The sequence below is a fragment of the Salmo salar genome, chromosome ssa07 (assembly GCF_905237065.1).
Source record: "Salmo salar chromosome ssa07, Ssal_v3.1, whole genome shotgun sequence".
NCBI classification, from domain to species: domain Eukaryota; kingdom Metazoa; phylum Chordata; class Actinopteri; order Salmoniformes; family Salmonidae; genus Salmo; species Salmo salar.
Window position 1 is genome coordinate 46,576,846 of NC_059448.1, and position 27,043 is coordinate 46,603,888.

At 47.1% G+C, this 27,043-nt stretch overlaps 1 protein-coding gene across 4 annotated transcripts in view; it reads left to right on the forward strand.

The window, feature by feature from the left end:
* Positions 1–27,043, forward strand: part of LOC106609443 (transmembrane and coiled-coil domain protein 3) — a 55,528-nt gene that overhangs the window by 3,273 nt on the left and 25,212 nt on the right. For 3 of the 4 annotated variants that reach the window (XM_014208293.2, XM_014208290.2, XM_014208291.2), the window contains exon 1: positions 8,464–8,701. The exons of the other annotated variant lie outside the window; for it this stretch is intronic. In XM_014208293.2, the coding sequence (XP_014063768.2) occupies positions 8,630–8,701 (72 nt within the window). In that variant the 5' untranslated portion in view covers positions 8,464–8,629. Of the gene's footprint in view, positions 1–8,463; positions 8,702–27,043 lie in introns of those variants that run through there. 4 annotated transcript variants of the gene reach the window in all.

Below are 27,043 nucleotides of genomic sequence, written 5' to 3' on the forward strand. Positions count from 1 at the left end.
CTGGTAATGCTGACCCTGGCTATCTTGATGCTGTCTCTCTGTACCATGGAGATATACCATTACCTTCATGTTAGGGCTGCATTAGGTTACTGTGTGTGTGTGTGTGTGTGTGTGTGTGTGTGTGTGTGTGTGTGTGTGTGTGTGTGTGTGTGTGTGTGTGTGTGTGTGTGTGTGTGTGTGTGTGTGTGTGTGTGTGTGTGTGTGTGTGTGTGTGTGTGTGTGTGTGTGAATGAGCTGATGATTGAGTAAAAGTAGTGTGTGTGTGTCAGACTAATGTTGAAATCTTTCCATACCCAACCTCTCTAAGTGTGTGTACAGAAACTCTAATAATAGAAGTCCTTAAGCTCTTACCTGAATAAATAAATATTAGATGCCATGGTAACGCCTTAGTAACTCGTTGCCTTAGATACAAGGAGCTTGGAGGCCTTGGTCAGTTTTGCTGATCTCTGTCATGTTGTTTATCCCATAGTAGGTGGTGGGTAACTCGGGAACACATCTCTGATGTAGTGTCAACACGGTCTTATTGTTTTAGCTTGTTAGTGGTGTGTGTGTGTGTGCCTCCGTGAGATTGTCTTTCTGGTTGTGCTCCAGTACGTTAGTGATAAATACCTCTCACCGCACTACCTGACCCCATCCCTGTCATACACGTCAGTCATCACCTCCTAATGTTCTGTTGATGAAAACACTCTCCGACCTGTCCGTGATGATGAGTTACCATGGGAACAAGATATTTTTTTCCAGCAAACGTACTTTGATTCCAATTTCAACGCAATTTAATTTGGCCATCAGGTGGCCTGCCAGCACACACTCACACATGCACTGTCTGTCACACACACACACACACACACACACACACACACACACACACACACACACACACACACACACACACACACACACACACACACACACACACACACACACACACACACACACACACACACACACACACTAGTTACACTACACAGTACACACCCATCACAGCTATTGTAGGTCTGACATGAGAGAGAGTGATTGTTACAGTGTGTAGTCCTGGGCTTGACAGGTGTCTTATGTACGCTCTTACCTTTACGGTCGTATGAGAGATTGTGTTAGGGTGTGTGTGTGTACTGGCTGACTGCCTAATTGTGTTGAAATTGGCTGTGTGTGGATGTATAAAGCAAATTAACAAATTCGTGAAACTAATTACGTGAAACTGAATGAAAACACTTAATCCAAATAAACCTTTCTAATCTTGCAATTCAAAGTACAAAACAAACACTGCAAATAGGCAACAACATTAGCTACTTTCAGTTAATTGTCTCAGGGTGATACTTTCCATCCACGAATTACCCTCCTCCTCCCATTATGTCAACAGAAAAGACAGTTGTATTTGGAACAACCTCTCATATTCCTGCGGGAGGTCTGTTTTAGTGCCAAATCAAAGAAGTTGAACAGAAAATGTGGATGCTGAGTGAAACTCTCCATAAGTCAACACTCACTCTATTGACCTGCACCTGACTCATCATTTGTGTGAATGAAGTGAAAATGAAACTAAAAAAGTGCATCCTTTCTTTTCTTCGCCCTTAATCTCACCCTCTCTCTATCTTTTATCTGGTGTGATTGTGCATGTTATTCACAGCTGAGTGTGCTTTCGCTCGCTGACAGGCAGTTTGCATCAGTCTGTTATTATCAATCCTTCTCCACCTGACAGTGACTCTGCTCTCTCGCTCTCTCCCCTCTCTCTCTCTCTCTCCTTTCTCTCTCTCTCTCTTTCCCCTCTCTCTCTCTCTTTCCCCTCTCGCTCTCTCTCTCCTTTCTCTCTCTCTCTCTTTCCCCTCTCTCTCTCCCCTCTCGCTCTCTCTCTCCCCTCTCTCTCTCTCTCTCTCTCTCTCTCTCTCTCTCACTCTCTCCTCTCTCCCTCTCTCTCTCTCTCTCTCTCGCTCAGCCTTGCTTCTTCTTCTCCAGAGTGGCAGCGGTCTAAGGCACTGCATCTTAGTACTAGAGGCGTCACTACAGACACCCTGGTTTGATTCCAGGCTGTATCACAACCAGCCGTGATTGGGAGTCCCATAGGGCGGCGCACAATTGGCCCACGGTCGTCCGGGTTGGCCGGTGTAGGCCGTCATTGTAAATAAGAGTTTGTTCTGACTCGCCTAGTTAAATAAAGGTTAAATTAAAAAAATATATATACAAATTATTCTCTCTCTTTCTCTTTCTCTGGCGGTTGTATCTGTGGTTAGTCAGGTATAGAAACTCTCTTTAATGATATTCTGCCACACAGTCCAGTTAGATTTACCACTGAGTTTGAATACTACCGTCCCCCTCCTACCACCACCCACCTCTACCAGTCACTCCCCCCAGCCCTGTATTCATATGCCCCATTTTTCTGCCAGCTGTGCTGGGACAAAAGAGGCCGTGGAGGTGGGAGGGATTAGTGGCTTGTGGATGGGTCTCTTGATCCATCATTTCACTCTGGGTCTGAATAGAACAGGATGGCAGGAGTAGAGGAGGGGAGGAGGAGGACAGGGGGGTAAGGAGGGGTGTTTTGTTGGGGGGAAAGGGGGGAGGGGCTTTCTCAATAGCGTGATGTCTGGCTGAAAAGGAGAGCTGTTTGGGGGAAGCAGGGGGTCCAAGGGGAAAGGAGGGAGAGAGAGGACAAGAGAAGGGGAAGAAGAAGAGAGAGAGAGGAGGTAGTTTCTGTCTATTCCACTCCCTGCCCTTTCCTCTCTACAGCCTCTCCCTGCTGGTCCCCACAAATAGGCCTGCCATTCCAGTTTAGTACAGTCCTGTTGTGACTTATAATGTAATTTTAGCACGCCAGTGTTGATTCGTCCCAGTCTGTCCTCTGAGTGCGTTTAATAATGTCTGGCAGTCAGAAAGTAACCTCTGTTATTACACATGGCTGAGGTATGAGGCCGACGAGACTGATTGGTTTGTCAGAGCAACCCATCCATAGAAACAGTGTCTGTGTGTGTGTGTGTGTGTGTGTGTGTGTGTGTGTGTGTGTGTGTGTGTGTGTGTGTGTGTGTGTGTGTGTGTGTGTGTGTGTGTGTGTGTGTGTGTGTGTGTGTGTGTGTGTGTGTGTGTGTGTGTTCTCACTGAGTCTAAAATCTGCAGCTCGTATCAGAAAATAGTGGAGAGGAAGCAGTACAGCTTCCTCTCCACTAATGTAAAACGTGTTAAGTAAGACAAGAGAGAGAGAGAGAGAGAGAGAGAGAGAGAGAGAGAGAGAGAGTGTGTGTAATGTTGACTGTTGATTTTTGTATTGTTCAGTTCAATTTTGTTTATTATCTATTTCACTTGCTTTGGCAATGTAAACATATGTTTTCTATGCCAATAAAGCCCTTCAATTACATTGAATTGAGTTGAATTGGGACTGAGAGAGAGAGAGGGCGGGGGAGAGAGACTGTGTAAAGGCCATTAGCTGAAAGGGATTGGGTGGGAAATTGTCAGCATTAAAAAGAATGAAAGAGAAGGAGATGTGATGTGACGGCTACACTCACTGACACACAGCTTCACTCCCAAAGAGAGAGAGAGAGAGAGAGAGAGAGAGAGAGAGAGAGAGAGAGAGAGAGAGAGAGAGAGAGAGAGAGAGAGAGAGAGAGAGAGAGAGAGAGAGAGAGAGAGAGAGAGAGAGAGAGAGAGAGAGAGAGAGAGAGAGAGAGAGAGAGAGAGAGAGAGAGAGAGAGAGAGAGAGAGAGAGAGAGATAAGGGGTATGCAGAATGACGCATAAGGATTTGAGAGAGATGAGGTTGTTTTTCTTCTGAACAGAACTAGGGTGTAGGATTAGGTCATCACAAACCAGTTCAACCACACTGCCCCAATTACTGAGAGACAAGGACTGTGTGTGTGTGTGTGAGAGAGAGAGAGAGACTGAGACCCAGACAATGTGTGTGTGACAGAGACCCAGACAGTGTGTGTCCTAATCTGGCCCTGGCATCTCACTGAGTCACACAGGAAGGAGAAGGGACTGAGTTCCTCAGAGCAGTCTGTTCCAATGCCTTCCTAGGGGGAATCGTCTGTTCGTTTCAATTTCCTTGTTCTTCGTAAGATTATCACACGATCACCCACGCACGAACACACACACACTCCTGTGTTCAGAGGGCAGCTCTGGGGTCAGTTATGAGCCAATATGATTCTTATAGAAGCATAATTTAGGATCCCATCAAAACATTTCAGATCTCTACATCAACGTTCCATAACCACATCAATATTCCCTTCCGGAACCACGTGGGAAGGTAGAGGTCAGATTGGGGTGACGTCTGGGACAGAGCGGGGAAGTGGCGCAGGAAGTGTAGACCGAACACAACGCCAGGGGGAAGTGGAACAATGGCAGTCTTGCGATAAACAGCACGCGCATGCGCACACACCAGATGAACTATAGCCCACTGTCTCCCTATGCAAATTCAATATTAATAAACTGGACAATCTTTTCTTTCAGTGTAATTGGATTATCAACTCAAAGGAGCTGGACTATCAAGCGAGACCACTAGTGCCATTTCGATAAGATATTGCAGGCAAATGAGAGTGTGTGTATTTATAAAGAGCAAACACACTGCAGGTAGTTCAGCTCTCAGAGGGATGAGACTTCTGTGGGATTAAGAAAGCAGCAGAAAGGGAGAGGGAGAGAGAGAGTGGCGCAAGGAATAAAACATTGACTTGGGTTTGCAGTTGAGACCAGTGTAATAGCTGTATTAGAGTTCCATGGCTGGTGAACTTCTGATTAGTGCTCAGATCAAAGTAGTTTAAAGTGGGTTAAATGAGCAGACTGTGGGTGTGCGTGCATGTGTGTGTTTGCGTGCGTGTGCAGCATGCATGCGTACATCCGTGTTTGTTCTAAAGCTCTTCTCTCTGGGCACACATGGTGCTCCAAGCCAAATCAATGCAGCCAAACACCAATTTAGACCAAATTGACATTCCATTCCTCATTATAAATCAAACACATTTTAACTAATCAACAGGCCTACATAGGTGATAATGGACTAGAAGTGGATTAGTTAAATGGTTTGATCAAAGCAGGGGGATCTGTCCCCAATCCCAAAAACCCCTCTATCTCTCTGACCTTATTTATAATACTACTAGTAATAATTTGGTGGGTCTTATATTTGTCCTATTTTATATACAAGTGTGTATTATATGCATGTGTGAATTGGAAATGTTTTTTTTTTTTTGCATATCCCAACTCCCCCTGGGACACACTCGGAGAGTGGGGTCATGGCCAGGGTCAGCCATTATTAACAGCGACCCTGGAGGAATTAGGGTTAAGTTCCTTGCTCAAGGACACAGACAGATTATTCACCTTGTCGGCTCTGGGATTCAAACTAGCCGCTAGGATACCTGCTGCCTCAAGAAGTCTATTTTGTGTTTCTAGAATGGAAATAGATGGAAGCAATATGGTTGAAGCTCCCATAAACCCATTTGAGGACTTGATGGATCATCAGGGGCTAGGTGGGGCCAGGCTAGGGGCTGTTTTCAGCCTGTGTTGTGAGTGAGAAGGTAAAGAAGACATAATGACTACTCTCCTGATGGAATTGTACTGTCTCTGGCTGCAGTATTTCTGATATTCAGCATGTAAATAACTTATTAATGATTCACCCCCACCAAATGTATCAACATATTCTCCCTTCTCCAATCGACTCTGTGTCTAATGGATGAATTACTCCAGAGCCAGATTCCATCTGATCCCATCTTGGCACTCATGCCACCCCTCTCTGTGCCCACCGTGCCCTCTGTGCCAGGTGATGTTCTCTCCCTCCTAGCTGATTCATTCAGTCTCGGAACGTCTACCTGTCACCGGCCCGGTCGTTATGGTGATTAACGGCTGTGTGACTCATTCAGTATTCTTTCTCTCTCTCTCTTTCTGTTGGCCACCAGAGGAGCTGCTCTCATTCTGCCAACCCAGTCTTACCTTCACACATCTGACTCCACAGGCACGTTGGGAGTCTAGGGTATCAATACAGGGTGTGTGTGTGTGTGTGTTACTCACACTTTTAAGCAGTACTTTCACACATTCATTCAGTGTACAAAAGTGGAATCTGATCGTCGTTATCTGTCTGCCTCAAATCAATTTATACATTTTATTGTATATATTCCCTCCTTGGCTACCATTTTCATATACTGTGTGTGTGTGTGTGTGTGTGTGTGTGTGTGTGTGTGTGTGTGTGTGTGTGTGTGTGTGTGTGTGTGTGTGTGTGTGTGATTGTGTGTGTGTGTGTATGCGTGTGCACGCGCACATAGGCCTATGTGTTATTCACAACCGACATCCACCTTTATACAGTGTGTGTAGTTCAGTGCAATCCTCATCATCTCTCTGCCTCAAATCAATGAATGAGTTTCCATCCATATTCCTTTTTGGCTTTTGGCATTTCCACTTCCAATATGTAGGCCTATGAGCATATGTGTGTGTTTGCTTACTGATCAGGTATGTCATAGCTGGTTTACCTTGTGAAGGCGACATGGGGGTCTGACAGGTGGGAGACTGCATATCAATAAGCTGAGGATGAAATGTGCTGTTCTGTTTATGGACAGTAAAATAACAACAACCTCCTGAGCCTGGGTCACCAACACAGCTACTGGACTAATCAGCTAGCCAGCAGTACAGTGGGCTGCCAACCTTCTTTAAAAATGGATGACACAACAAAAGAGATTTTCTTATTGAATTATTTATGGGGACCTTTATCCTTGGAGACAATGATGGAGTATCCACTACCTCTTCCAAAGGGTGACAAGGCTACCTCACTCAACTCGGTATAGAAATGTTCGATTTTTATCAGCTATCTTACCAAGCCGATCTCTGTAGCACACATATGCATGCAGTGAAGCGCCTACATGGGGTACTGTTGAGGCTTCTGTGGAAAGATGTGGCAGTCTTTATTTTTATTTTTTAATTACATGGGGGAACACAAGTATATATTGTAATGAAACAGCAGGCAGGGAGCAGGTCTCGAACCCTCGACCTTCAAGCCCGAAGTCCGGCGCGCTATCGACTGTGCCGCAAAAGCATGCTCAAGCGGCAGAGTCGATTTCCGCGCTTATAAACCCAGGGTCGTTACAATATAAAGACTATACAAAGGACAATTGGGCTAGGGGGCGGGGCTAGGGGCGGGGCTAGGGGGGTACAACATCACATTACACAAGTACCTTACACTTAGAATTCTAACAGCTTTTTTGTTAGTAGAGTATTTAATTGTCTTAAAATATAGTTCCATTTCTTTTTTTAAGGTAAGAAAATGTGGTGTTTTGATTGTAAATTTATATTTCTGAATATGACATTTGGCCAAAAGAATAATGCAATTAATTACCTAAAATTGTTTCAACTTATTTCTATCGTAGGTAAAGAATCTAAGCAGGACACCTCTGCACAATAGCGTAAAATCTTCATAAATGTGTTCAATTATAAATCTACTGATGTCTTGCCACAGTTTTACACGAATTACATGAATACAAGGCCAAAAAAGATGCAACACCGTTTCTGGGTGGTCAAACGGTACAATTTGAGTTTATGTTTCTCTTAAACTTCTTCATGTAGTGGTTGGCAGGATAATATTTATGAATAATTTTAAAGGAAACTTCCTTAATTGTGTTAACAAGTTAACAAGTTAACATGTGTGTGGCAAAATCCAAACTTTTCCCTCCACATATATTATCAATAAAACCGTTCCAATAAGGCATGACATAAGGTATATAGATACAACATCCTGCTGAAACAAGGTTCGTATCGCTCTGTTGTTGAATGGACCAAAAGAGGAACAGATCTTTCCTACTGATGAGTCAACAGGGTTAATGGAAGGTAGGCTCTGAGGGTCAGGTCTTGACACGTTCCTGAATAATAAAGCAACACCTGAGGGAATGGCATCTAAAACAATTGCGAAATCTTTAGGTGTTACAGGGATCTTGTAAAGTGATAAGAATTCCTTAGAACTAAGTAAAAAAACCTTATGCATGTACAAGTTGGCTCAGCAATAGGATATTATTTCGGGAACCAATATTCTAGAACAAAGATGTGCCAGTCACAGACAGGTGCGGCACGCTGATGATATCAGTTATCAGGGAGGTCATGAGGCAGTGTCCTGGACCGCGCTAAATGGACATTTCTCATTCGGTGGAAAATGACAATGAACTTCATTGTATCTAGCGCTATATTCATTCGACTTGCCATTAGTAAAATGTTAAGTCGTCCCATGGGCAGCAACATGTGTATGGGAAGACTGGCATTTGATGCCTTCTCTCCATTTCTAGGCGACTTACTATATATTCCTATTTCTAATCTTGGATGGTTGTTTATTTCAACATTAGCAACACACTCTCACCTAACTCAACTCTGGCTACAGTTAAAACATATATTTGAGATAAATGATTGTGAGGTTAATTCATAGTCGTAACGGGTTAATTACATGGCCAAGTCATAATTGTGTAGGTTAAATATCTGAATTAATTTACCCCCCCTCCCCTCTGGAGTAGTGGGAGGGATCTATTCGCACTCTGTCCTGTGTTTCGGAAGCAGACTACATCGGGAGACACTGATCACCCGACTACTGTGGTGGGTGAGAGCTCTCCGACCCGGACGGCGTGAGCGCGATGGACAGTTCAACTTTGTTTTTGTAGGGGAACGTCAAGTCCACATTCACCGAACCAAACTACGGGACTATGCCCAGTGCCGATACCGCTGTGGATAAAAGTTTATCAGAAGTAGAGAGATATAACATCTGCGGCGAAATGGTAAATATGCCTTCCTGGTCACATCGTCTGTGGAATGACAGAGACTTGGTGTCACGTATCTGACTGCGGCTGTAGAGCGAGCCAACATTTGTCACGTTTGATATTCCGTAGCATACAATCACTTCTTCGTGGCGGTTGTAGCCGACAATATCGGCATCAACAACCAGTTGTCTCTATGCGAATTATCTCATTCCCAACTAACCGTAGCTAACAAAGTATTGGGCTATAGCTTATCAGTGACTGATAGTCGAGTTGTGAACCGTTCCATCGTGCAGTGAAGTGCAGTCCCAAGTGTTGGGGCGACTTGATTTGGAAATGATGTGCAGCATATCCATTACATCATGTGAGACTTTGCTGTTAATTGCAACAGGACATGTTTAGGCATATTTTCAGATAATTCCATAATTACAGATAGGCTGTTGTAAATTGTGGTCATTTCTTTATTTTTGTATCTAGCCAACACATGTCTAACTGAATGTGTTATTTATACACTCAGTGTTTGTATCTGCTGTTTTGACAGTCAGGTATAACCCGTAAGTCAAGGATTTGTTCTGCTGGGCAGGTGTTTCATTCAAGGCAACGGCAGCTCTTTTCACAAACCACGTAACTATTGCGTGTGACCTCTCTGTCAGGTCCTAGTGCATTAACACAACAGCTGTTGAACACATCTACGAAGTAGGTTCTAGTCATTCGGTTCCTTTACCCCAATTGTTTTGTCGGGAGCAAATGTGCAGCCAGATGTTTGTGGTGGACGTGGCCCCTAAACGCTTTGCTTTATACGGTCATTCCCACACAATATAGTTTGCAACGGTATAGTTGTTTTGTCCCTGGTGTTTGTGTTCATTCTTAACTGTAATGTTGTGGGTGAGATACAGTGACGAGTTATACTTATAGCACAAACAACGACACCGATAGCTGATTCCCATACCATGACCCATTTAGGGGATAGGCTATGCAAAACTAAATCGAGCTATTTGTCCTAGTATATGACAAACCAATGAATGTATGAAAGAGTGAAAATGTCAACAAGGGTATGTAGTCAGGGGTCTAGCTGGTATTCAGCTATATATCCCATATAGAGGGTAGGCATAGGGGAAAGGATAGAGATCATGGAGGAGAGTCAAGGGGAAGGCTGGGGGACGGCACTGGTGTATTCCACATATTGTATCTGACAGTGGAAACCCTTGGTCGGTAACGGCTACTGGAGTGGAAAGGAGCGTTTGGGGACTCCCGGGCTCTCGCCAGCCATCCATAAGTTCATTAGCATGGCTGGAGAGTGGCGGCTTGTCCATGAGGCAACCGGGACGGGATAATCGTGGCTGGAACAGACTACAGAGCAGGGAGAGGAGAGGCTGAGAGACAGAAAATACACTTTTCACTTCACCCTCCCTAGTACACACGCCCCATATTTTCATTACAGGATAGTTGACATGTTTTGCAGTTTGAAGGAAAGTGGCCTAGATTTAAGATCCGCAGACTAGCATTTACATTATGGAAGACAAATCCACATGTTGTTGTTATTACTGGTGATGCTGACCACACACACACACACACACACACACACACACACACACACACACCACGTTGTAGCCAGCAGCACTCGACAGTCAGTGTGTGTCCATTTTTCATCTGTCATATTAAAAACGGTGTCCCTCTTCCTCTCCTGTCTCTGCTCAGTCACCATCCCCACTCATTCATATTTAACCACACACTGACTGAAGCTGGCACATTTCACTGAATATAAAGGGATTTCAGAGAGATGAAACTTTCAAACCCTTTACATCAACAGAGATGCTCGAATTGTAATCTGCCAAACAGGCAGAGAGACAGACAAGCAGACAGACACAGACAGTCAGAGGTAAGGCGTGTGATTGATGGAGGGTGTTAAGGTTGGATGTTATTTATTCATTAGTGCCTCGCTAGTCTTTCCATCTTAAGTACTGATTACACAAAGGTCAGCTTCACCCTGTGTGTGTGTGTGTGTGTGTGTGTGTGGTGTACTGTCGCATAGTGTGTCTGTGTATATGTATGAAGTATAGTGCCGTATGTCAGAAGTTTATGGGTAGAATATGCTGTTTCTGTCCTTTCTCCTCTGTTTAACTAGAGAAGGTTTTCCTGCCTTGCTGAGAAATAGAGGGAGAGAGCAAATAAGGGATGGGTTGTTTTTTCCTTTCACAACTCCCTGGAAGTCTGCCCTTGGGCAGAGTAAGTTTCTTAAGGCTGTGTTTTTCCCTTCCTGCTCCACTCAGGTAAAGGCCAGAATTTTACTACCTGAGGTCTTATTCCAACTCGACACAGGAATAAAAAGAATGTACGGATGGGTTTTGTGCGTGCGTGCATGCGTGCGAGAGTATGTGTGAGTTTGCGTGTTTGTGCGTGTGTTTATTGCTGAGCTGTTTTTGGCAGTGTAGTAACAGGCCATTAAACAGTGTTGTGAGTGCAATTTACTGTGTCCCCAGGGCCAGTGCATTGGAGAGAGAAGTGGCTGACGGCACATTCCAAAGGCCTTAATGGCCTGTTGGTCTTCAGCAATTAGGAAATATGAAGCTAGTCGGATTGATTACTTTCTGGTATCCTTTTCTATGGTGCCAAAAGTGAAAAAAGTAAGGATTGAGGATATATTGGAGATAACTATCAGAATGTAGAGAAACCAGGCATAATGTAACGGCTGTCTTCGGAAGAAGAGGACCAAAACGCAGCGGAGTTAGTGTTCGGCATATTTAATCAAACGGAACACTATACAATTTAACAAACAAGAATACTGACAGCCAACACAGTCCTGTCAGGTGAAACACACTAAACAGAAACAATTACCCACAACCCCCAAATGAAACGTAGACTACTTATGTGTGACTCCCAATCAGCTACAACCCTCTACAGCTGTGCCTGATTGGAAGTCACACGGCCAAAATAAATGAAACACAAACACATAGAAACAGAACATAGAACCCAATGTAACACCCTGGTCTAACCCAAAATAAAGAACAAAAAAACCCTCTCAATGGCCAGGGCGTTACAGTACCCCCCCCAAGGAGCGGACTCCGGCCGCAAAACCTGACACTGAAGGGGAGGGTCTGGGTGGGCCCTCTTACGGCGGCGGCTCAGGTGCGGGACGTAGCCTCTGCCCCACCCTTGGCGTCGCCCTCTTGGGTGGCGCACCTGGCCGCGCCGAAGGTCTGGTGGGCGACCCTGGCCTCGCCCGGCTGGCGGTCGGCGATGGCTGCGCCCGGCTGGCGGGCGGCGATGGCAGATCCGGCACGGCGGGCGGCGATGGCAGATCCGGCACGGCGGGCGGCGATGGCAGATCCGGCACGGCGGGCCGCGATGGCAGATCCGGCACGGCGGGCCGCGATGGCAGATCCGGCTCAGGATTCACCAGGCTGGGAAGACCCGCTGGAGGCCTGGTTTGAGGAGGTGGCACAGGAGAGACCAGGGTGGAGGGGTCCACCGGAGGACTGGTCCTTGGAGGCACAGGCTTGACCAGGATGAGGTGACCCACTGGAGGACTGGTCCGTGGAGGAGACACGGGCTTGACCAGGATAGGGAGACCCACTGGAGGACTGGTCCGTGGAGGAGACACGGGCTTGACCAGGATAGGGAGACCCACTGGAGGACTGGTCCGTGGAGGAGGCACGGGCTTGACCAGGATGGGAAGACATGCAGGAGGCCTAGTTCTGGGCGTAGGCACAGGACGTGCAGGGCTGGGAAGACATGCAGGAGGCCTGTTTCTGGGCGCAGGCACAGTCTTTACCAGACAACCAGCACGCACCTCAGGACGAGTATGGAGAGCTGCCTCAGGTGACATCAATTCCACGACACGCTCTGTAGGGCGAATGCCGTGCCTTATGCACCAAACTAGCAACTCTCTCATCTCTCTCTCCTTTAATTTCCCCATTAACTCCGTCACAGTCTCTGCCTCATATCCCTCGCTCACCTCCAATGTCATCCCGACTGGCTCTGGTTCCACCCTCGGCTCCGCCGACTGTCCCGTGTGCCCCCCCATTTTTTTTATTGGGGCTGCCTCTCGTGCTCGTTGCACTCTCTCTCCTCATAGAATCGCCTCTCCGCTTCAATCTCCCACTGCGGGAGGCGATAATCCCCAGCCTGAGTCCATGGTCCCTCTCCGTCCAGGATTTGTTCCCATGTCCACGAGTCCATAACGCTGTACTCCTGCTGCTCCTTCCTCCTCCGCCGCCTGGTCCTGGTTTGGTGGGTAATTCTGTAAGGGCTGTCTGAAGAGAGAGCGGACCAAAACGCAGCGGAGTTAGTGTTCATCATATTTAATTATAAAAAGGTAACACTATACCAATACAAAATAAGAAACTGACAGCCAACAGTCCTGTCAGGTGAAACACTGAACAGAAACAATTACCCACAAAACCCCAATGGAAAAACATGCACTTATGTGTGACTCCCAATCAACCACAACGAACTTCAGCTGTGCCTGATTGGGAGCCACACACGGCCCAAAACAAAGAAATACAAAAACATAGAAAAGGAACATAGAACGCCCACCCAATGTAACACCCTGGCCTAACCAAAATAAAGAACAAAAAACCCCTCTCTATGGCCAGGGCGTTACACATAATCTTTATAGCAGATTTTGAGAAAGCCTTCGATAAAAGTACGGCTTGAATTTATTTACAAGTGCCTGGATTATTTCAACTTGAGAGAATCTCTTGTAAGATTGGTAAAAGTAATGTATAACACTCCTTTATGTAACATTATAAATAATGGTTAATTCTCAAAGGTTTTTATTGTTAAGAGGTGTCAAACAGGGTTGCCTTCTTTCACCATACTTGTTTGCTATGGCCATTGAATTGTTAATTATAAAAATCCTATCCAATGATAAAATTAAAGGGTTAGAAATGAATGGTTTAGAAACAAAGGTATCAATGTATGCTGATGATCTTCAACTCTGAACGGTCTTATTGAGGACCTGGATAATGTCTCCAGTTTATCTGGATTAAAACCCAACAATGATAAGTGATGGTAGAATGATCGGGAGGTTCAAGTCCCTTCTGAGACACTATGGGAGAATGATGGGGAGGTTCAAGTCCCTAGTGAGACACCATGGTAGAATGATGGGGAGGTTCCTAGTGAGACACCATGGTAGAATGATAGGGAGGTTCCTAGTGAGACACCATGGTAGAATGATAGGGAAGTTCCTAGTGAGACACCATGGTAGAATGATAGGGAGGTTCCTGGTGAGACACCATGGTAGAATGATAGGGAGGTTCCTGGTGAGACACCATGGTAGAATGATAGGGAGGTTCCGAGTGAGACACCATGGTAGAATGATAGGGAGGTTCCTAGTGAGACACCATGGTAGAATGATAGGGAGGTTCCTAGTGAGACACCATGGTAGAATGATAGGGAGGTTCCTAGTGAGACACCATGGTAGAATGATAGGGAGGTTCCGAGTGAGACACCATGGTAGAATGATAGGGAGGTTCCTAGTGAGACACCATGGTAGAATGATAGGGAGGTTCCGAGTGAGACACCATGGTAGAATGATAGGGAGGTTCCTAGTGAGATACCATGGTAGATGGATAGGGAGGTTCCGAGTGAGACACCATGGTAGAATGATAGGGAGGTTCCTAGTGAGACACCATGGTAGAATGATAGGGAGGTTCCTGGTGAGACACCATGGTAGAATGATAGGGAGGTTCCTAGTGAGACACCATGGTAGAATGATAGGGAGGTTCCTAGTGAGGCACCATGGTAGAATGATAGGGAGGTTCCTAGTGAGACACCATGGTAGAATGATAGGGAGGTTCCTAGTGAGACACCATGGTAGAATGATAGGGAGGTTCCGAGTGAGACACCATGGTAGAATGATAGGGAGGTTCCTAGTGAGACACCATGGTAGAATGATAGGGAGGTTCCGAGTGAGACACCATGGTAGAATGATAGGGAGGTTCCTAGTGAGATACCATGGTAGATGGATAGGGAGGTTCCGAGTGAGACACCATGGTAGAATGATAGGGAGGTTCCTAGTGAGACACCATGGTAGAATGATAGGGAGGTTCCTGGTGAGACACCATGGTAGAATGATAGGGAGGTTCCTAGTGAGACACCATGGTAGAATGATAGGGAGGTTCCTAGTGAGGCACCATGGTAGAATGATAGGGAGGTTCCTAGTGAGACACCATGGTAGAATGATAGGGAGGTTCCTAGTGAGACACCATGGTAGAATGATAGGGAGGTTCCTGGTGAGACACCATGGTAGTATGATAGGGAGGTTCCTAGTGAGACACCATGGTAGAATGATAGGGAGGTTCCGAGTGAGACACCATGGTAGAATGATAGGGAGGTTCCTAGTGAGACACCATGGTAGAATGATAGGGAGGTTCCAAGTGAGACACCATGGTAGAATGATAGGGAGGTTCCTAGTGAGACACCATGGTAGAATGATAGGGAGGTTCCGAGTGAGACACCATGGTAGAAAACAGGGAGGTTCCTAGTGAGACACCATGGTAGAATGATAGGGAGGTTCCTAGTGAGACACCATGGTAGAATGATAGGGAGGTTCCTAGTGAGGCACCATGGTAGAATGATAGGGAGGTTCCTAGTGAGACACCATGGTAGAATGATAGGGAGGTTCCTAGTGAGGCACCATGGTAGAACGATAGGGAGGTTCCTAGTGAGGCACCATGGTAGGATGATAGGGAGGTTCCGAGTGAGGCACCATGGTAGAATGGAGGGATGCATTACAAGAGGAAATGGTAGAACGGTGATTTACTGGGAAAGATGGGTTGATCTGTGGCTGTCTGAAGGGTGGAATTGATGAGTGTTGGAATAATTTTATACACAAATGTGCAGTATAAATGTTTGAGGTGGGGATGGGATTATTGTATGTTTTGCATTTGACTATTTGTGTTTTGGTTTCATGCTGTGAGAGGTGTGTGCTGGTCCTGGTGATTATGGCTGCGCTCGCTTCCACGCCGGGCAGGGCTTGGTTCTCCCCGCCCTATGGAAATCCTTTTGGGCTCGGCATCTCGGGGCGGGTGGGGGCGAGCGCACCACTGACCAGAGCGCCACGGTGGGAGCGGCCATTAGTATTGTCTTTGTATTCTATTGTTGTTGTTTTAAAGAATAAAAAAACCCAGTGCTCTCAGACCAAATAAAAAAACAATCAGGGCCGTAGTTCTACAATAGGTGATTAAACGAACCAGCCTCAAGGCAACAAGCGCTTGAGTTCTCATGTTGTTTGCCAGGGCGTCATGCTACATACAGACACTGTTTCAGTCTGGAAGCATACAGTATTCATGTCTACAATAAACCTGCCTTATCTGACCACCTCAATCAGAGAGCTCACATACCTCATACTAGTGTCCAATCACCGTAAATCACTGAAATTGCTCGGTCTTACCTCTGTGAGAGAAAGGAAGGACGAAGGAGGGAGAGGGGTAGAGAGAGGGTGGGTGGGAGGGAGAGGAAAGGCCTCAATGTATTGAATTATGGGTCCCTAGTCTCTGAGACGCTCCAATGGGCATTGTGGTGAGGGGTAGCCTAGCAGCTGTCGTTCCCTTCTGTTGTCAGGGCAACCACAGAAGTCTCACCCCTTCCCCACCCCCCAATCTTATACAGGCTTTGCCGCTGATATCTCTTACTATGCTCCCCATTCTCTCCCTCTCTCTCTCTTCCCTTCTATCATCCTCTCTCTGATGTCTCTGCTCAAACGCATTTATTCACTTTGGGGGTGTTGCTCTAAAGCTTCTCTCTCTGTCTCTCTTTATCCTGTCTGTGACATCAACTGTTCTGTCTCTCTCTCCCTCTCTCTTTATCCTGTCTCTGTGTCATCAACTGTTCTGTCTCTCTCTCCCTCTCTCTTTATCCTGTCTGTGACATCAACTGTTCTGTCTCTCTCTCCCTCTCTCTTTATCCTGTCTGTGACATCAACTGTTCTGTCTCTCTCTCCCTCTCTCTTTATCCTGTCTCTGTGTCATCAACTGTTCTGTCTTTCTCTCCCTCTCTCTTTATCCTGTCTGTGACATCAACTGTTCTGTCTCTCTCTCCCTCTCTCTTTATCCTGTCTCTGTGACATCAACTGTTCTGTCTTTCTCTCCCTCTCTCTTTATCCTGTCTGTGACATCAACTGTTCTGTCTCTCTCTCTCTCTCTCTTTATCCTGTCTCTGTGTCATCAACTGTTCTGTCTTTCTCTCCCTCTCTCTTTATCCTGTCTGTGACATCAACTGTTCTGTCTCTCTCTCTCTCTCTTTATCCTGTCTCTGTGACATCAACTGTTCTGTCTTTCTCTCCCTCTCTCTTTATCCTGTCTGTGACATCAACTGTTCTGTCTCTCTCTCCCTCTCTCTTTATCCTGTCTCTGTGTCATCAACTGTTCTGCCTTTCTCTCCCTCTCTCTTTATCCTGTCTGTGACATCAACTGTTCTGTCTCTCTCTCTCTCTCTTTATCCTGTCTCTGTGACATCAACTGTTCTGTCTTTCTCTCCCTCTCTCTTTATCCTGTCTGTGACATCAACTGTTCTGTCTCTCTCTCCCTCTCTCTTTATCCTGTCTCTGTGTCATCAACTGTTCTGTCTTTCTCTCCCTCTCTCTTTATCCTGTCTGTGACATCAACTGTTCTGTCTCTCTCTCTCTCTCTCTCTCTTTATCCTGTCTCTGTGTCATCAACTGTTCTGTCTCTCTCTCCCTCTCTCTTTATCCTGTCTGTGACATCAACTGTTCTGTCTCTCTCTCTCTCTCTCTCTCTTTATCCTGTCTCTGTGTCATCAACTGTTCTGTCTTTCTCTCCCTCTCTCTTTATCCTGTCTCTGTGTCATCAACTGTTCTGTCTCTCTCCCCCTCTCTCTTTATCCTGTCTCTGTGTCATCAACTGTTCTGTCTTTCTCCCCCTCTCTCTTTATCCTGTCTGTGACATCAACTGTTCTGTCTCTCTCCCCCTCTCTCTTTATCCTGTCTCTGTGACATCAACTGTTCTGTCTTTCTCTCCCTCTCTCTTTATCCTGTCTGTGACATCAACTGTTCTGTCTCTCTCTCTCTCTCTCTTTATCCTGTCTCTGTGTCATCAACTGTTCTGTCTTTCTCTCCCTCTCTCTTTATCCTGTCTGTGACATCAACTGTTCTGTCTCTCTCTCTCTCTCTTTATCCTGTCTCTGTGACATCAACTGTTCTGTCTTTCTCTCCCTCTCTCTTTATCCTGTCTGTGACATCAACTGTTCTGTCTCTCTCTCCCTCTCTCTTTATCCTGTCTCTGTGTCATCAACTGTTCTGTCTTTCTCTCCCTCTCTCTTTATCCTGTCTGTGACATCAACTGTTCTGTCTCTCTCTCTCTCTCTTTATCCTGTCTGTGACATCAACTGTTCTGTCTCTCTCTCTCTCTCTCTTTATCCTGTCTCTGTGTCATCAACTGTTCTGTCTCTCTCTCCCTCTCTCTTTATCCTGTCTGTGACATCAACTGTTCTGTCTCTCTCTCTCTCTCTCTTTATCCTGTCTGTGACATCAACTGTTCTGTCTTTCTCCCCCTCTCTCTTTATCCTGTCTGTGACATCAACTGTTCTGTCTCTCTCCCCCTCTCTCTTTATCCTGTCTCTGTGACATCAACTGTTCTGTCTTTCTCTCCCTCTCTCTTTATCCTGTCTGTGACATCAACTGTTCTGTCTCTCTCTCCCTCTCTCTTTATCCTGTCTGTGACATCAACTGTTCTGTCTGTCTGTCTGTCTGTACCGTATTCATGGACTCGCCCTGAGTTGTGTGAGTTGGTGGGTAGGATATGGGTTATCCATGGTCTTTGGGCTAGGATCTTTCTGGGAATGAGGACAGAGTTATAGCCATTGACCCGAGAGAGAGAGAGAGAGAGAGAGAGAGAGAGAGAGAGAGAGAGAGAGAGAGAGAGAGAGCGAGAGAGAGAGAGAGAGAGAGAGAGAGAGAGAGAGTCCTCAGGCAGAGTGGTGTGTTGTAGGAGGAAGAGATGAAGAGGGAATCTAGTCAGAGCAAACGGGTTTGATTTAATGCACTAAAGTAGCTACTAGCTAGCAGCCTGTCTCCTCTCCTCTTGATAGTCAGAAGACTTAGCTGAAGCTATACATATCTGGGACCAGGTTGGCAGAATACTCATTGGCACATCTTTTTAGGAATTTCTCTCCAGCCCTCTATCTTCCCTTCTCCGTGTGTGTGTGTTGGATTAGTGATTGAGAGTGAGCTAAACCTACAGTGGACTGACAAACTAACAGAGATGCCGGGTATAGTGAGTAACACAGCCTCGGATTAACACACACTCTCTCATCCAAATGATTTTCTGTATCACAGAGCTGTCTTAACATATTATACCACAGGCCTCAGAGCTGTCTTAACATATTATACCACAGGGTCAGAGCTGTCTTAACATATTATACCACAGGCCTCAGAGCTGTCTTAACATATTATACCACAGCCTCAGAGCTGTCTTAACATATTATACCACAGGCCTCAGAGCTGTCTTAACATATTATACCACAGGCCTCAGAGCTGTCTTAACATATTATACCACAGCCTCAGAGCTGTCTTAACATATTATACCACAGGGTCAGAGCTGTCTTAACATATTATACCACAGGCCTCAGAGCTGTCTTAACATATTATACCACAGCCTCAGAGCTGTCTTAACATATTATACCACAGGCCTCAGAGCTGTCTTAACATATTATACCACAGGCCTCAGAGCTGTCTTAACATATTATACCACAGCCTCAGAGCTGTCTTAACATATTATACCACAGGCCTCAGAGCTGTCTTAACATATTATACCACAGGCCTCAGAGCTGTTTTAACATATTATACCACAGGCCTCAGAGCTGTCTTAACATATTATACCACAGGCCTCAGAGCTGTCTTAACATATTATACCACAGCCTCAGAGCTGTCTTAACATATTATACCACAGGGTCAGAGCTGTCTTAACATATTATACCACAGGCCTCAGAGCTGTCTTAACATATTATACCACAGGGTCAGAGCTGTCTTAACATATTATACCACAGGCCTCAGAGCTGTCTTAACATATTATACCACAGGCCTCAGAGCTGTCTGAACATATTATACCACAGGTCTCAGAGCTGTTTTAACATATTATACCACAGGCCTCAGAGCTGTCTTAACATATTATACCACAGGGTCAGAGCTGTCTTAACATATTATACCACAGGCCTCAGAGCTGTCTTAACATATTATACCACAGGCCTCAGAGCTGTTTTAACATATTATACCACAGGCCTCAGAGCTGTCTTAACATATTATACCACAGGCCTCAGAGCTGTCTGAACATATTATACCACAGGCCTCAGAGCTGTTTTAACATATTATACCACAGGCCTCAGAGCTGACTGGGTCATAATTTTCTGTATCACAGAGCTGTCTTAACATATTATACCACAGGCTCAGAGCTGACTGGGTCTTTTTAGTCAGTCATTATGTAACCCATCTCCACCTGTAGAAGCTTGTGTGATGATGCAAATTTTTGCCGACCATAATATTGACTCAATTAATGTCCATACAGCTCAGCTGTCACATTATAAAGCATTAAACACTCTAGCCTGCTGACTGCACACGTATGGGTGCACACACAGCCTATTCACACCAGTGGAGGCTGCTGAGGGGAGGACAGCTCCTAATAATGGCTGGAATGGAGTAAATGGAATGGCATCAAAAACATGGTTTCCATCCATTATACTCCATTCCAGCCATTATTAGGAGCTGTCCTCCCCTCAGCAGCCTCCACTGGTTCACACACACACACACACACAGACACACAGACACACACACACACACACACACACACACACACACACACACACACACACACACACACACACACACACACACACACACACACACACACACACACACACACACACACACAGGAATACAGCTGGTTCGTATCAGCGAGCTACTTCCACTAGATTAGAGTGTGAGTGTGAAATCTACTGTACCTACAAACACATTCAGTGCTATTCAGTTACTGTACCATACACACACACTGCCAGGCTCACAGATTGAGTTGACTAGATCAGTGTAGATTACGCAACACAGGGGAGTGGCGTGTGTGTTAAAGAGAGCAAGCTAAGATCAATTATCTGCTTGTTGGTTCCACTGGCACATTTTCACATGTGGATGCCTAGTCGGTAAACTGCTTTCCTAAGAACTCTGACGTGTGTGTGTGTGTGTGTGTGTGTGTCCTGTGCCTGCCATGTGCTGCGCACTACGTGTTCTTCATCAGAACTCCAAAGATGGAGGGTCTGTGTTGTGTGAGGTGTGGAATGCAGCTTTGCTACTACCTGTCGCTCTTTCTTTCTCTCTCTCTGTCTCTGTCTCTCTCTCTCTCTCTCTCTCTCTCTCTCTCTCTCTCTCTCTCTCTCTCTCTCTCTCTCTCTCTCTCTCTCTCTCTCTCTTCAACTGTCTCACTCCCACTCTGTCTTTCTCCAAAAGGTTAGTGAACATACTTGTCTGTGTGAGGAGTGTGATTGAGCTGCTAAAGCGTCTGACAATCTCAGTATAAAACCCCAGGTCTCAGGGTTCTCTCTCTGATTACTCCAGGATTACACTGCTACACTTCTTCAACTCTCCTCCTACTCTATCCATCCCTCTCTCTCTCTCTTTATCCTCACCCACCTCTCTCCATCTCTATGTGCTCATCCTTCTCTCTCCATCTAAAAGAGTGTGTTTGTTGAGGGTGGTGGCTGCTGGGTAATCTTGGCTCTGGGAAAAAAGAGATCAAATGTCAGATTACAGAAAGGAGAGGATTACATCTTTTCAGGCTTTTTTTGATGAGGAGGTCCTGGCCTCACACACGTACACACAGACAGACACCACGTACACACAGACACCACGTACACACAGACAGACACCACGTACACACAGACAGACACCACGTACACACAGGCAGACACCACGTACACACAGGCAGACACCACGTATACACAGACAGACACCATGTACACACAGACAGACACCACGTACACACAGACACCACGTACACACAGACACCACGTACACACAGGCAGACACCACGTACACACAGACAGACACCACGTACACACAGACAGACACCACGTACACAGACAGACACCACGTACACACAGACAGACACCACGTACACACAGACAGACACCACGTACACACAGACAGACACCACGTACACACAGACAGACACCACGTACACACAGGCAGACACCATGTACACACAGGCAGACACCACGTACACACAGATAGACACCACGTACACACAGACAGACACCTCGTACACACAGACAGACACCACGTACACAGCAGACACCACGTACACACAGACAGACACCACGTACACACAGACACCACGTACACACAGGCAGACACCACGTACACACAGGCAGACACCACGTACACACAGACAGACACCACGTACACACAGACAGACACCACGTACACACAGACAGACACCACGTACACACAGGCAGACACCACGTACACACAGACAGACACCACGTACACACAGACAGACACCTCGTACACACAGGCAGACACCACGTACACACAGACACCACGTACACACAGGCAGACACCACGTACACACAGACAGACACCACGTACACACAGACACCACGTACACACAGGCAGACACCTCGTACACACAGGCAGACACCACGTACACACAGGCAGACACCACGTACACACAGACAGACACCACGTACACACAGACAGACACCACGTACACACAGACAGACACCACGTACACACAGACAGACACCACGGACACACAGGCAGACACCACGTACACACAGACAGACACCACGTACACACAGACAGACACCACGTACACACAGACAGACACCACGTACACACAGACAGACACCACGTACACACAGACAGACACCACGTACACACAGACAGACACCACGTACACACATACACATTTTCTTCCCAGCCTTACCTCTCCAATATGTTACAGGAGTAGTGTGTGTTCCCGGAGGTGTGCGTTGTTCCATGTCTGTGTACTGTGTAGCCTTATTTATCCGTCGGTGTTTCAGTTAGTGCGTGTGTATGTTGTTATCCAATGCAGCCATTTTCATCTCAATATCAACTCATTTCTGGGTAACAATTAAATACCTTACTGTGATTGTTTTCAATTCAAATTGCCCACGCAAAAAATTGTGGGGAGGGGAAAACTGAAAACGAGCTTATTGGCAGAGAGGTTCGGAATTCTTTCTTATTGGTCTATTTACTAATTACCGCTTGGTGATGTCACCAGTCAGGCCAAAACTCCGTCCCACCAAAACAGGCTGAAATATCAGCCGGTCTGTTCAAACAGCTCTTACACTAAAAGTACATTAACATAATTTTCACAGTATTATTCCAACCTCATAGTTTGAAAATGAATATAAATCAGGAAAATCTTGTCTTTGACTGTACTGGGCCCTTAACAGTCTATTGATTTTTCTAGGATGGATCTCTCTCTCTCTCTCTCTCTCTCTCTCTCTCTCTCTCTCTCTCTCTCTCAGTGCTGGCTTTGGGGACTCTACCCTCTTTCCGTCTCTATACGAGTGTGTGTTAATGTACTTGGCCCTTAGCAGTGAGATATTGAGGGCTGTGCTCTACTTGCTCGGGGCCTGGTAGCAGGGTCACTTTATTAGGTTTTAAACCACCCTAAATGATTAATTAAACACACACACTCCTCTCCGGGAAGCGTCCAAGTCGGTGCTAATGAGACCTCTGGGGCTGATGTGTTCCACTGCAGGCTCCCTAAAGCCTCATCATTTATCTGTACACTTAAAAAGACTGAGCGAAACTGGAGGAGTTTGTTATCTCTAGCTTCGAAATTGGCTTTCATACTTTGATCTCTATTTCTCACCGTCTCTATCGTTCTCTTGTTTTCTCCTTCTCTTTCTTGTTTTCTTTCTCGTTCTCTCTGCTGGAACATTGTCAAAGAAAGTCTGCTTCCCAGGAGGGTTGACTCCCTGACACACAGTCACACACACACACACGTCCTAACCCTCTGTCACTTCCACGGTCACACACACACGTCCTAACCCTCTGTCACTTCCACGGTCACACACACACACGTCCTAACCCTCTGTCACTTCCACGGTCACACACACACACGTCCTAACCCTCTGTCACTTCCACGGTCACACACACACACACACACGTCCTAACCCTCTGTCACTTCCACGGTCACACACACACACGTCCTAACCCTCTGTCACTTCCACGGTCACACACACACACGTCCTAACCCTCTGTCACTTCCACGGTCACACACACACACACGTCCTAACCCTCTGTCACTTCCACGGTCACACACACACGTCCTAACCCTCTGTCACTTCCACGGTCACACACACACACACGTCCTAACCCTCTGTCACTTCCACGGTCACACACACACACCGTCCTCACCCTCTGTCACTTCCACGGTCACACACACACACGTCCTAACCCTCTGTCACTTCCACGGTCACACACACACACGTCCTAACCCTCTGTCACTTCCACGGTCACACACACACACGTCCTAACCCTCTGTCACTTCCACGGTCACACACACACACGTCCTAACCCTCTGTCACTTCCACGGTCACACACACACACGTCCTAACCCTCTGTCACTTCCACGGTCACACACACACGTCCTAACCCTCTGTCACTTCCACGGTCACACACACACCGTCCTAACCCTCTGTCACTTCCACGGTCACACACACACACGTCCTAACCCTCTGTCACTTCCACGGTCACACACACACCGTCCTAACCCTCTGTCACTTCCACGGTCACACACACACGTCCTAACCCTCTGTCACTTCCACGGTCACACACACACACGTCCTAACCCTCTGTCACTTCCACGGTCACACACACACACGTCCTAACCCTCTGTCACTTCCACGGTCACACACACACACGTCCTAACCCTCTGTCACTTCCACGGTCACACACACACGTCCTAACCCTCTGTCACTTCCACGGTCACACACACACACCGTCCTAACCCTCTGTCACTTCCACGGTCACACACACACACGTCCTAACCCTCTGTCACTTCCACGGTCACACACACACACGTCCTAACCCTCTGTCACTTCCACGGTCACACACACACACGTCCTAACCCTCTGTCACTTCCACGGTCACACACACACACGTCCTAACCCTCTGTCACTTCCACGGTCACACACACACACGTCCTAACCCTCTGTCACTTCCACGGTCACACACACACACGTCCTAACCCTCTGTCACTTCCACGGTCACACACACACACGTCCTAACCCTCTGTCACTTCCACGGTCACACACACACACGTCCTAACCCTCTGTCACTTCCACGGTCACACACACACACGTCCTCACCCTCTGTCACTTCCACGGTCACACACACACACGTCCTAACCCTCTGTCACTTCCACGGTCACACACACACACGTCCTAACCCTCTGTCACTTCCACGGTCACACACACACCGTCCTAACCCTCTGTCACTTCCACGGTCACACACACACACGTCCTAACCCTCTGTCACTTCCACGGTCACACACACACACGTCCTAACCCTCTGTCACTTCCACGGTCACACACACACACGTCCTAACCCTCTGTCACTTCCACGGTCACACACACACACGTCCTAACCCTCTGTCACTTCCACGGTCACACACACACACGTCCTAACCCTCTGTCACTTCCACGGTCACACACACACACGTCCTAACCCTCTGTCACTTCCACGGTCACACACACACACGTCCTAACCCTCTGTCACTTCCACGGTCACACACACACACGTCCTAACCCTCTGTCACTTCCACGGTCACACACACACACGTCCTAACCCTCTGTCACTTCCACGGTCACACACACACACGTCCTAACCCTCTGTCACTTCCACGGTCACACACACACACGTCCTAACCCTCTGTCACTTCCACGGTCACACACACACACGTCCTAACCCTCTGTCACTTCCACGGTCACACACACACACGTCCTAACCCTCTGTCACTTCCACGGTCACACACACACACGTCCTAACCCTCTGTCACTTCCACGGTCACACACACACACGTCCTAACCCTCTGTCACTTCCACGGTCACACACACACACGTCCTAACCCTCTGTCACTTCCACGGTCACACACACACACGTCCTAACCCTCTGTCACTTCCACGGTCACACACACACACCGTCCTAACCCTCTGTCACTTCCACGGTCACACACACACACGTCCTAACCCTCTGTCACTTCCACGGTCACACACACACACGTCCTAACCCTCTGTCACTTCCACGGTCACACACACACACGTCCTAACCCTCTGTCACTTCCACGGTCACACACACACACGTCCTCACCCTCTGTCACTTCCACGGTCACACACACACACGTCCTAACCCTCTGTCACTTCCACGGTCACACACACACACGTCCTAACCCTCTGTCACTTCCACGGTCACACACACACACGTCCTAACCCTCTGTCACTTCCACGGTCACACACACACACGTCCTAACCCTCTGTCACTTCCACGGTCACACACACACACGTCCTAACCCTCTGTCACTTCCACGGTCACACACACACACGTCCTAACCCTCTGTCACTTCCACGGTCACACACACACACGTCCTAACCCTCTGTCACTTCCACGGTCACACACACACACGTCCTAACCCTCTGTCACTTCCACGGTCACACACACACACGTCCTAACCCTCTGTCACTTCCACGGTCACACACACACACGTCCTAACCCTCTGTCACTTCCACGGTCACACACACACACGTCCTAACCCTCTGTCACTTCCACGGTCACACACACACACGTCCTAACCCTCTGTCACTTCCACGGTCACACACACACACGTCCTAACCCTCTGTCACTTCCACGGTCACACACACACACGTCCTAACCCTCTGTCACTTCCACGGTCACACACACACACGTCCTAACCCTCTGTCACTTCCACGGTCACACACACACACGTCCTAACCCTCTGTCACTTCCACGGTCACACACACACACGTCCTAACCCTCTGTCACTTCCACGGTCACACACACACACGTCCTAACCCTCTGTCACTTCCACGGTCACACACACACACGTCCTAACCCTCTGTCACTTCCACGGTCACACACACACACGTCCTAACCCTCTGTCACTTCCACGGTCACACACACACACGTCCTAACCCTCTGTCACTTCCACGGTCACACACACACACGTCCTAACCCTCTGTCACTTCCACGGTCACACACACACACGTCCTCACCCTCTGTCACTTCCACGGTCACACACACACACGTCCTAACCCTCTGTCACTTCCACGGTCACACACACACACGTCCTCACCCTCTGTCACTTC